At 30.5% G+C, this 12,951-nt stretch overlaps 1 protein-coding gene across 8 annotated transcripts in view; it reads right to left on the bottom strand.

Annotated features, from left to right (window-relative positions):
• Nucleotides 1-12,951, bottom strand: part of Micu3 (mitochondrial calcium uptake family member 3) — a 114,136-nt gene that overhangs the window by 52,138 nt on the left and 49,047 nt on the right. For 7 of the 8 annotated variants that reach the window (XM_071610418.1, XM_071610417.1, XM_027954712.3 and 4 more), the window contains 4 exons: nucleotides 8,920-8,967; nucleotides 6,531-6,613; nucleotides 4,211-4,282; nucleotides 517-555 (listed from right to left, as the gene is read on the bottom strand). In XM_071610418.1, coding sequence (XP_071466519.1) covers nucleotides 517-555; nucleotides 4,211-4,282; nucleotides 6,531-6,613; nucleotides 8,920-8,967 — 242 coding nt within the window. The remainder of the gene's footprint in view (nucleotides 1-516; nucleotides 556-4,210; nucleotides 4,283-6,530; nucleotides 6,614-8,919; nucleotides 8,968-12,951) is intronic. The other variant, XM_071610419.1, reaches the window with a different exon arrangement.

Raw genomic sequence — 12,951 nt, 5'->3', positions numbered from 1 at the left:
AAAACAAACACACTGTGAGATGTACTAAAAACTAAAAAGTTTGTCTATTAATATGCTTCTTTATTAGAACTGATCAGAGATTATGTACCAGATGGATAGATCTAGATCTTAAACTACCCATGATGCACAGGAGCACAGATTAATTGCTCTGTTATTTGTATACACCTTTTCAAATATTGCTGAAAAATATAACATTTCAATAATTCTACTAAAGTTTTTAGTGGCTATTGTTCACTCACCTTTCCTTTAATATAAAGATAATAAAAATGTATAATCACTCTGTCTATTTTAGTCTTCTTATAAGTGTAGGAAGGAAATGTAAATTCCTTCCTAGAATATAAATACAGTTTTGGCTCAACTGTACTTATTATATTCAATAAATTCCAAAACATTCTAAATATCAGATATAGCTTTATATAAAGAAATAACATCATCAAGTATAATAAAGAAATAACATCATCAAGTATAACAGGTGAGGGCTATATACATAAAGAACATTTAAAGTATTGTACATACACTATTAGTAGGAGAATGGTATCCATAAAGTTGAAGACGCTGACATAGAGCACAAAGGGCCACATGAAGAGTCACATTTCAGAATGAACCCAAGAACAGCAAAAGAAAAAAGAAAAAGACGACAAAATAATCAATTAGGAAGGGCAAATCATTATGCTACATTCTATATAGAGCACACACACAATGCAAGTAGGATAAGTTAAAGATGAGTAGCAAAGTTTTAAAAATTTCATATAATTAAAACATTTAGTGAATTTGTGACCATTTCAACCATGCTCATTGTAACCTGATAGCACTATCGTTTTGAGTAAGACATACTCCTCTTAAGTATGCAGCTTTATTTGGACGGGTTTCAGCAATTTTACATGGGATGGGCGAAATTCTAGATATAGCATCATGACAGTAGAAATAGTCTGAGACTTGTACTGGAATTCTGTTCTGTTATTATCAATGCTATGACATTTTACAAGCTAAATAACCTCTCTTAGACTATTTTCTCGTCCATAAAACAGGTACAGTACTTACCTGGGAGAACTGTAATAAGGACAAAAATGGGAGTAACATTTATTATGAACACAGCACAGAGCTTAGCATGTAAGTATCCCAAGAAATGTTATGTTTATTTAACTCCTTCTCAAATATAGCTATTTTTTTATATGGAAATAATTTAAAATTTAATTTTTATTTGAGTATGTTAATATTTAGTATAAGGTAGTTATGTGATTCTATTAAGTTTTATAATTAGTTAACCTTTTTGAGTTCTATTATATTTTGCATACTGTTAAATGGCTACTGTTAAATGGCATGTGTTTTAGTTCATTGAATTCCCATAAAAATCACATGTAGTCGTAGTCATTACTCCCATTTACCCTACTTGTACAAAAGAAAAAACTGAGGCATAGAAAAGTTAAGGAAACTTATTCAAGATCACACCAATAACAAGTGGCATAGTTAATATTCAAACACCAAAAATCTGGCTCCTCAGCCTATGTCAACCTGCTTCTTTTTTTTTTTCCAAGCTGCTTCTTTAATATAACCCACATATTTTCACAATGAGCTGGATTTTAGTTGCTTTGAAACTCAACCATAATATTTTAAGAATGTGTAGAATCATACTGTCATTTATAGCATCTTGACAGCACCACTTGATGTTCTAAATGATCCTCTATACTTACAACAGTAAAAAATAAAATTTATTCGTTCAGTTTGCATTATTTAAAATGCAATTACTTATAGTAAATTAAAACTAACATTATCACTAAATATTGTAATAAATATTAGTAGAGAACTATACTGCTGAAAAGTAATGTCAATCAGAAGCAGAACTAAAGATTATTCCTGTATTAAGAAACAGTTCTGATAGTTAAGTTATATAAATGAGACTTTAGGAGCACTATTTAAATCATACAAGATAAAACTTCTGAGACACCTGAGGAGATCAATGACTTTAGTAAGCATTCCTTTACATATAGGGCTAGGGATGCGGCTCAGTGGTGAAGTACCCCTGAGTTCAGTCCCTGGTAACCTCCCTCAAAAAAAAAAAAAAATATCTTTACCCATATATTTGCTAAGGATGCTTCATTGACCTATATACATATAAAACAACACAACTTGGATATGCTGTAGTAATTCAGATTTCATAATTTCAAGTTAATGAGATTTTACTGTATCATTATTACAAATATTTGCATTAAATCAATATTAAATTTTCTTTACCTTGGCTGTAATGAAGCTCAAGAAGATAAGTTTTGTGCTGATACTGTATACTTTACCAATGTGTACTGTCTGCTAATATTTTTTCCCTTCCTCTCGCCCTTTGTTACTTGATGCATGTGTTTTAATAAATGTTAATGATTAGAATCATATTGTAGTTTTATTGGAAGATGAATAAATCCTCTCTGGAAGTATTTTAAATACACAAATAAATGAAACAATTATATTTCTATCCATTAAAATTCTATTTATTACTAAGGCGTACCAAATTCATTAACATAATTAAATCTACTTAAATTATTTCATTAACAACTTGCTGATTCAGTGAATTATAGTTAGAGGTAATCTATTAAAATTAGAATAACTGTTTACTCTTTTAATGTATTATGTATAGGAGATAAAATTTAAGAATGTATTTAATTTTCTAGTTGTCTTTGCAAATACTTTAAATGAAAACATTTACAGGGCTATCAACATAAAATTTATTAGTTACAATTTGGAAACTATGAGACCTAAATTAAGTGGAGAACTACCTAATACCCCTTTAATACTTCCCTAACATAATCAGAACCAGCTCTTTTTTTTTTTTTTTTTTTTTTTTGGCAATACTAGAGATTGAACCCAGAGGCTTTCTATTACTGAGCTACATTCCCAGTACCTCCCCCCACCCCTTTTTTAAAAATTTGAGACAGGGTCTTGCTAAATTGCTGAGGCTGGCTTCAAATTTACAATCCTCCTGCCTCAGCCTCCTGAGCTGCTGGAATTATAGGCATGCCCCTCTGCACCCAGCTCTTTGTTTTTTTAAGACAGTCTTCTATAAGTGTTGCCATAATGCATTGATAATTTCATCACAGTAAAATATCAACTATTGATAATTTTATCATAGTCAAATATCTTATGAAGTATATGTCTTTCATAGTCCTGGTAATCTGAATTTATTAAATTAGATATAATTAAATATTTCACTAATATACTGGGAATTAATACAGTGCCCAACTGCTATCAATAATTCATGTTTAAAGAAAAACTAATACAAGTAACCATGAGAATAAAAAAATGAAGTTAATTATTTTAAAAATAAAACAATTAAATTACTTTAAAGGGGGACTAATTTGCAAATAAAACAATTATTTACATGTCTGTATTTCTGGTATATAAGTACCATAAGAAGAAATATGGTACAATAAAAAAAAGTTCAGGTTTTGGAGCTGGCCATACTTGGGCGCAAATCTTAGCTTTCCTATTTAATAGCTATATAACTTTGGATATGATATTTTCCAATTATCAGTTTCCTCATCTACAATTGTGGATAATAAGAGAGTTGTTAGGTAGATTAAATGAGTAAATTCATGCAAAGTGCCTACTATAGTGTCTGACAACATGTCTCTGAACTCATTTGTTATTTTTGTAACTTGAACTGACTTGTTGTTAGGCTGAAATAATTGAGACAAACAAACAAACAAAAAAACTGGTAATAAGATGGAAGGAAATGTTGCTTAGAAAATTCTAACTTCAGAATAAGACAATAATATTATACATTCCAGAAGAAGAATCTATAATATATATTTCTATGAATGTTAATAAAAATCTACATTACTGCCTTGTATTTGTTCCAACATTTATATTGTTATATTAGCATTAAGTTCATTTATATCATAATTAAATCTTTGCAATTCACCTTTTAATTTTTATATGCATAATGATCTGCATTAATATGCTGTATGATATACCCTTCAAATCTCACATATAACAATAATATGAATGAAAATGATTTAATGAATGTGACTATGGGTACAGATATTTAATATCAATATTTAATGTAAATATTGATATTGAGGAATATAGACACAAAGAATTTTTCTATATAACAACTGTAAAAAGTTTTCAAGAAAATTTCTAACTTCAATTACTATTTCCCAGCGTGAATAAAGTAATTCTCACCTGGAAAACCCACCTGAAATCACTATAAAGTATTTCTTACCAGCATTGCACGCTTTTCTTCATCTCCTTTAGTTTCTCTCTTTTCATTTTTTTTCCTGAATATCTCTTGAAGCTGAAAGGAAATTAATCAACAATCAAATACCCAAGAAAAGTTTTGAGGCACCTACCTATCACACTATGCTAGGTGTATTCTGAAAACAAAGAAAATATTTGGACACTACTTCAAATTCTTATTTCATTACACAATAGATGAAAGTTAAATAAAATATGCTACCTCCCAAGACTTTAGACTTATTCAAATAACTTAGACCACCTCCTGCTTTTAGGAGTGCTTCTCAAATGGGCAAATTATCATGTATCAGGCAGTAGTACAGCAACTGAAAAGACCGGATACCAGCTTTAAAGGGAAAGCAGCTTTTTGAAAGAGGGTAGAGGGCCAGGGATGTGGCTCAGTAGTAGAGTGCTTGCCTAACATGAACAAGGTCCTAGTTCAATCCCCAGTATAACAAAACAAAAACCCAAAGAAGAGTGTAGAGTAGAAACAAATAGGAGGTCAATATAATACTTTAACCTCCCATCTCCATAAACAGACAGCATTCCAAAAGCCATCTATATAAAACTACTTCAAGGGAATGAGTTCTCCAAGTTAATCTATATGTCAGTGGGGTAGAATTTAGCAGTGTTGACATAGAATACTTACTCAAAATTTCTTAGCTAAATAGACATATTCTGAGAGTTTCCCAAATACAGTCTGTACTATCATAACAAAACTACATTACACTAAACTTATCTATTTTAGCATATTTCCATTTATTGCAACAAAACTAAGAACACCCACCTCTTGACAATTCTGTAAAGCACTAGAATGTAGGTTACAGGTCCAATGGCTTTGGCTCAGGGACTACCCTTAGGCAAGGGCTATGTGGATGTTAGTTTAAGATTTTTTTTTAATTTTTAAATTGATTTTTTAAAAGTAAATGACAGTGGAATTCATTACAATTCTTATTACACATATACAGCACAATTTCGTAAATCTCTGATTGTATATAAAGTATGTTCACACCAATTTGTGTCTCCATACATGTACTTTGGATAATGTCCATCACATTCCACCATCCTTGCTAACCCCCTGCCCCCCCCCTTCCCCTTCCACCCCTCTGCCCTATCTAGAGTTCATCTATTCCTCCCATGCTCCCCCTTCCTATCCCAGTATGAATCAGCCTCCTTATATCAGAGAAAACAGTCAGCATTTGTTTTTTGGGGATTGACTAACTTCACTTAGCATTATCTTCTCCAACACCATCCATTTACCTGCAAATGCCATGATTTTATTCTCTTTTATTGCTGAGTAATATTCCATTGTTAGTTTAAGATTTTTGATAAATCCCACTAATTAGTCTTGCTTATTTCCCTTTGAATGGGTACTAATGAACTTTTGATGAGGATTTTTCTCTCTTCTCTTTTCTACCAGAGAAAAAAATGATTTCATCTGTGTTCTAGTCTGTGAAGTAAATTTGAAGCTTATTAAGAGGTATTCTGAGAGATTATTAATGGTTGTATTACAAAGGAAAAAAAAACAAAAATAGAAAGTAAAATGACTATGTGCCATTTTCCCCTTTGTTTTTATGAAGGTAAAGACAGATTTGAACATAAATGTTAAGGGTAGACCTTACTACTTTAAGGAAAAATTAATTTCTATTTTAGAGCAAAAACAGAAATTTTACCATAGAAAAAGATTCAGGATACATAGGTAAAAAGAAAGAGAAAAATGCTGGAGGAGGAGGCGGGAAGATAAATGAGCAGCTGAAGACACTGTCAGACCAGCACTAAGGCTGGACTAAGGTAAGAAAGATCTACCTATAAATACTTAAGAACTGTCAGCCCTTATTCAAAGACAAGAAAAGGGAATAGGGAAGTGGATACAATACTGCAATAAAAGGCACCAGTGAGTGGAAGTGATAAGGAAAAAGGGAAACTATCTAGACCCTGTATTGAGAAGGAAGGAAAATGCTTATGGCAAATATTTATGATTAGGTGGTTGATATAATAAAGACTGAATACTAACCTGGGAAAATATAATATTAGGACTGCTTGTTATCTATCCAATAGATAATATCTGATACATTCCAAACTTCTAGCTAGTATTTATACACAATTTTAATCATCTTTATACTATGAACATAATGTTTATTTTTACAATGAAAATATTATTGAAAGTATGAGTATATATTTCTTTACTAAAGTTGAAGTATAGATTTTTCACTCTTTCCTCTAGAGTAGTACTTCGATAATGCAAAAGCATAAACATATAAAATAAGCAATATTTATTATTGATAAAATGCAGCACATAATATACCTACCACCAAAAACTCCTTTTTATCCACCATCTCATTGCCATCAGTGTCAAACATGTTGAAAGCTATTCTAAAACCTGCATGTGGCTCTGTCATAAAAAAATAGAAAAAATATTCAAGAAATGGAAAAATGTATTTTGAAAGTACAAAATCTGTATTAGTTGTAAACAGTTTCTCAAATGCATTATGGAAATATTTTCCTCAACCAAGAAAATAAAAGCAACATGTTACTATTATTTAAATTTAACAAAAACTATAAAGACATAAACACAATAGCAGACTTAATAACCAAACTGGTAATATACTTTAAAAGTATCTTATAATACTGTATAGCACAAAAGGCAAAAATTGACTACTTTTCTTCTAAAAATAAACATTCAAAGTCTGTTAGTTTGTTAAAAAAAAACTATCAGCTCATCATATCTGAAATAATCTCAATGTTTAACTACTTAGAGTGATATAAAAAAATAAAAATATGACACAATGAAACAGTTCCAATTTGGAAAATTATAATTCAAATGACCTATGGAAGTAAAGGTCAAGAATGAGAGGTTTCAGATTTGGGTTTAAGTTTCTGAAGGCTTCAAAAAGAGAAATATAAAAAAAAGATGTTTGATAATGTAATTCCCAATTCCTCCAAAATACAAGGAACAATTGCTCTTCTGAGAAAGAGTTTCATAAGTTAAAATAATAAAAAATAAAAAGGAAACACTTATAGACAGATAATGAACTGCTTTAATTTTATAAACTTTATAACAAGGTTCACTCTTTTTTCTTTTCACTTCTAGAACAAAAAGAAGAAACCTGGGCTGAAGAAAACTTTAACATGTCTTTCAAATAGAAGCTCAGTACACACACTTTCTCAAAGTATTTGACTTTTCTTTTGACATGACTGGCATAAAGTTTAGAAAGGACCCCTGCAAGATATACCCCACTACAGATATACTTGCTACTGACCCATTGTGAAATCCTGAACCTGGCAAAGGAGAAACAGATAGCTCTACTTATTTAACCCATAATATCTTTTTCTGAAAATATGAAAAACAATAGAAAATCCTTTATGTTAGCCAAATCTTGCATGTATTTTAGGAATCTAAACTTAATTTTATTACCATTGACTTTAGAAAGAAAGAAAAATTCACACCATCTCTGATAACCAAGTTTTAAGCTTTAAAAAGATCTTCAAAGTACACTGTTATAGTTTAGATGTGAGGTGTCCCCCCAAAAGCTCACATGTGAGACAATGCAAGAAGATTCAGAGGAAAAATGATTGGGTTATAAGATATTAACCAAATGAGTGAATTAATCCCCTGATAGGGATTAACTAATTGGTAATTGAAATGGTAGGGTGTAGCTGGAGGTGGTGGAAACTGGAGTGTGGTTTGGGGGTACATATTTGCATCTGGCAAGTGGAGATCTCTCTCTCTCTCTCTCTCTCTCTCTCTCTCTCTCTCTCTCTCTCTCTCTCTCTCTCTCTCTCTCTCTGCTTTCTGATTACCATGTAGGCTGCTCCGCTCCACCACACTCTTTCACCATGATGTTCTCAAGCCCCAAGGAATGGAGCTGGCCTTCTATGAACTAAGACCTCTGAAACCGTGACCGTGTGCTCTTAAATAAACTTTTCCTCCTTTAATATTGTTCTGGTCAGATCTTTTAGTCACAGCAGCAAAAAAGCTGACTAAAACATACATGTACAAAGGAAGTCCTTACAAACATTGGACGAGAATATGAAGTTAAAAAAATAAAAAGGAAAAGGGAACACTAATACATAGATACTATAGATTATGTAGTCCACATCCTGCCAGTCCTCTTTTCATATTTTTCTTAGTTCTAATCCAAATGTCTCATACCTTTTCTCTTCAAACTCCTTAGAAGCTTTTACAGCTGTGTTCAATACTCAAAAGAAAATTTCACAGCATACCCATCTCTTTCTTTAGTAGGCAAAAACCATGTTATTATTTGGATGTGAGGAAGAGAATAACAAAGCTGTTTTAGGGTAAGAATGATGAGTATTCTGATTGACTACTAGTGTGGAGACTCAAGATTCACTCTCTCCCATTAGTCTTGCAGAAATTTTGATTCAAATGAGTACAGTAGGAACTTAATTATATGTCCTGATCTTTGGGGCTTCATGAAGAATAAAACCAAAATGACTGATTTTAAATTTGTAATTCATGAGCTAATTACTAGACCGCAAGCCAAAACATTTTTGACTCTTAATAGTGCTATGCTTGGCATATTTCTGCAGCATTTAGACATGAATTTTGCAGAACAGCAAAGATAAGCCTAAAGTCATTTTCAATATTAAAAAAAAAAACTAAAGAAGATCTATTTTCCAAGATTCACATTGAAAAAGAAAACTCTATCTAGAAATAAATTTAATGAGCATACTTACTTGTTAAAATACATAAAAGAAAAAGATATTCTGTGTAAGAAATCACACCTAGAAGAAAAATAGTATCAATTATGCTATATACAATATTACTTTTCCTCTTATGTATTAAATTAAAATATTCTACTAGCAAAAGACACTGTAAATAAGCAGATGCTAACTATTGTTTTAAAGGAGATTAAGCTATTATAAAAAAAACTGCAAAAGAAGCAGCAAAATTAATTTTAATTTAGTTGTTCCACAGACCACTTTGGAAACATATATAAAATTCCCATTAATGCTCTCAAATATATTGGCAAAAAAAGGGAAAATTATAATTTCACTTATAGTTGTAATTTTTAAACTTATGCTATTTTTCCATGTATGAATCCAACATGAAACTAAAAAAGGCAGAAATGGTTAATACTGCGAAAAGCTTGATTAATATTTAGTAACACTTGGATAAAACATTAAGACATCCTTCCTTAGAAAACCAATTTTTATACTGCATTCAAAAAATAAGACTTATAGTCACCAGTTTCCTGCTGTCTAATTATCATTTATTATTTTTGAAAAATAATATTTAAATGTACACTAAGAAATTTTTAATTTAATTTAATGGATTACACTTTATGTACCCTGCACCCTGAATTTTCTGTAGCCCCATAATTAACTTTAAAAGGAGTCTGTTTGAAGTAAATAAAAGTATACATTGTTACTTGAATTCTTACTTTTGGACTAGAACACCCAAAACTAGGGTTTAATTGATTATCTAAGTAAAATACTAAGAAAATTATAATCAGAAATAAGTCTGCATTATTTATCTAAATAGCAGATAGTTTTGATGTTTAGTTAAAGGGTATTAAAAAATCTTTAAATAATCAGATTGTGAACTTTAAAGTTTCCATTTTATCTGATGTTCTTTGAGACTACTCTCTTTGTTACAGAACAAAGAAAAGAGAAGCCACTTCAGGCAGTTTGTCAGAGACATGAAGTGAACTATCGAGGAAGCTCTGAAAGCATTCTCTTCTTTTGTTTATACTAGAACATGGTGACCTATGGACAGATAGTTCTGGTTGATTTCCGTGAATGTTATGGGAGAAAGATTCTGAAATGGTCAATGTATATAAAGATACAATACTTAGATTCTGTAGAGAACACTCAAAAAAAAAGAAAAAGAAAAGAAAGAAAAAACAAATGCCAAATGCAAGAGGAAAAAAGAGAAATGGGACTTGTTACCTCTATTATCCTATCTCATTGTTCTAATTCACCTGGTGGAGTACACAAGACTTGCTGGTTGGTAAAAAGAATTTTAATAACTACTATGCAGTGTGTATTTGACAGTAAATTTAAGATTACCCTCAAAGTGAGAATTACTTAATAGTGTTTAAGTCTTGATCATGGTAAGCACCTGTCTGTAGGGCTACATGCTTACTAAGGTGGCTTAATCTATAGGGAAGAAAAACAAAATGAAACTAATGATGTAATTTAAGAAAAATGGTCAAGAAAAACTGAAAATATTTCTGAATAGGAATTATAGATTCTTAATGCTTTCCAATAATAAAAATGGAAAAGTTTATAGACAAACCTTTCACTTTATTCAAGGTTACTCAGGATAAATAAATAAATACATGTGTGTGTGTGTGTGTGTGTGTGTATTTTAAACACTAAGCATATAGTAATGCTGCAATCTTTAGAAACAGGATAAGATGTCAACTCGGTTTCTTCTGAGAATTCAATAAAAAAAGTTTAAAGAAAGTTCCTTAAGGGGCCAAGGCTGTAGCTCAGTGGTAAAGTGCTTTCCTCATATGGGTGAGGTACTGGATTCAAGCCTCAGCACCACATAAATAAATAAAGATACTGTGTGTTCATATATAACTAAATAAATGTTTTTTTTTTTTAAAGAAAGCTCCTTAAAAAGCATAATACTGTTTAATTCCTGTATCACGATACATTATAGTTGGCTGTTATAACTAAGTCTATGTAACAAGTTTTTATAAATACTGTGTATTTCAGGTTTTTTTTTCTTATTGGGTAATATTTCAAGCAGATGAGCTTCTTCATTTTAAAATTAATCTTCAATAGCTCTAAAGATTTAGGTTTATAATTGCCCTGCCATTTAATCTCTGGGAGAAAAGAAAAAAAGGCAAGTATCTCTGAGTTTCTCTACTTTACCTAGTCTGATGGCTCTAAAGCTTATTGAATCATAAATTATCTTGACAATCTGAAGCATATGACATAGATACAAACTATCCTACAAGGTAGTCATTGAATAAGTGCAATTATTTAAATTTAAATTAATCAAAGTCAAATAAAACTGAAAATTCAGTTTTTCAGTTTTGATTTATGCTAGCCACATCTAAAGTGCTCCATGGCAACATTTGGCAGTGGATACCATATGAAACAGCATAGAAGTAGAATGCTTTCTCCACTACAGATAGTTCTATTTAAACAGTACTGAATAAATGCTCTCCCTGAAAAGAAGAAAAATAGAAACATGCATATAACATGAGGAATATTAGGACATGCCTAAATTTAGGGCTTTTAGATTAAAGCTTTTCCTTAGCTAAAAAGAATTTCCTTTTCCTATGCATTTTTTTCTGATTATGTCTGACCAGAATTATCTGTTCCTTCTGAGTTTTGAACATTACTGATCCTATCATCTTACCCTGTAATCTGTATGATAGTTTTTGAGACAACTTCCAGGAAAAAAAAAAAAAAAATTAGACTGTTTAAAGACAATTTGGCCCAGGTTTCTCAAATATTTAAAAACCATAGTTATGTAAAGTCTATAATAAAAGATAAGTTGTATTTTTAAAATTCCATGTGAAACAGGTGGAAGCAATATTTTTTAATTTTCTTTATTTTTTGTTTACTGGGGATTGAACATAAAGGTGCTTTATCATTAAGCTTCCTCCCTAGCCCTTTATTTATTATTAAAAAATAGATTTAAAAGATTAAGTGTTCATGCAAAAAAAAATCTCATTTATTTATTTATTTCATCTACTTTGAACTCTTAGCTGTTGCTTCCTTTTAAATTTTTTTATGTTGAGACAGAGTCTCAATAACTTGTGGAAGGTCTTGCTAAATTACCCACGCTATCCTTAAACTTGCAATCCTCCTGCCTCAGCCTCCCAAGACGCTGGGATGAAAAGTGTTTACCAACACACCAAGCAGAAATTTGAATTTCTAATTCTAATTTAAGTATATGAATTATAACCATATTCCTTCAAAGTATTTATCTTTAAGCTAGGATAAGTATAATATTTTCAAACCAATACTGATTAGCAAAGATGAAAAAGAAAAATTTAATTTTAATTTAATTTTTTTGCATATTCTTTTATTTAAAAATCTAAACAAGTATGTGTCATTTCTTTTTAAGGTTAAAGGTTTTTTAAGGTTTAATATGCATGTATTTCATTAACTAATTTTTCCATAAATGTGTACAAAAAGTATGTTGTGAAAGAAAACTGCAATAAAAGCCATGTAATAGGATTCCAAGCAAATTAATTTAGATACAGGATAATAATAATGGAGTAAATTAAGCAGGTGGATTTTGTAAATTTGGCTGCCAAAAGACATGTCTGATAAGTTTTTCATAGTGATTAAATTCAGGAATATCCATAATTCCTTAGAAGCAAAATGAAAGGAAGAAAAATAGATACTTGAAGATCTATTATTTTTAGCTTTTTTTTTTAAAAAAAAAATTTCTTTCTTTGGTAATGCTGGGGATATTCTTTTGTAATACAGGGCATCATGCAATTTAGGTGAGTGCTCTACAACTGAGCTACATCAATAGCTCAAAATCTAATTCTTTGAAGCATGCTTTATTTTGTGGTAAATATAACTTGTGCTTTTCAACGTGGTTTTTCAAAAAGTAATTTTTTAAATTATGAAAGTTCATTCTGTCATTAAAAAATATGGAAGATTAAGTAATATACATAAAAAAGATAACATAAAAACAACCATCCTAAATCATGCCACCAAATATAACATTACTATCCAAAAGCATTCATGTTTTGGTGTTTTAGTTTTCAGATTTTTCTCTCTATATTA

The sequence above is a fragment of the Marmota flaviventris genome, chromosome 3, assembly GCF_047511675.1.
Source record: "Marmota flaviventris isolate mMarFla1 chromosome 3, mMarFla1.hap1, whole genome shotgun sequence".
Classification (NCBI taxonomy): domain Eukaryota; kingdom Metazoa; phylum Chordata; class Mammalia; order Rodentia; family Sciuridae; genus Marmota; species Marmota flaviventris.
The sequence above is the reverse complement of the archived record's forward strand: the minus strand, read 5'-3'. Positions and strand labels throughout refer to the sequence as shown.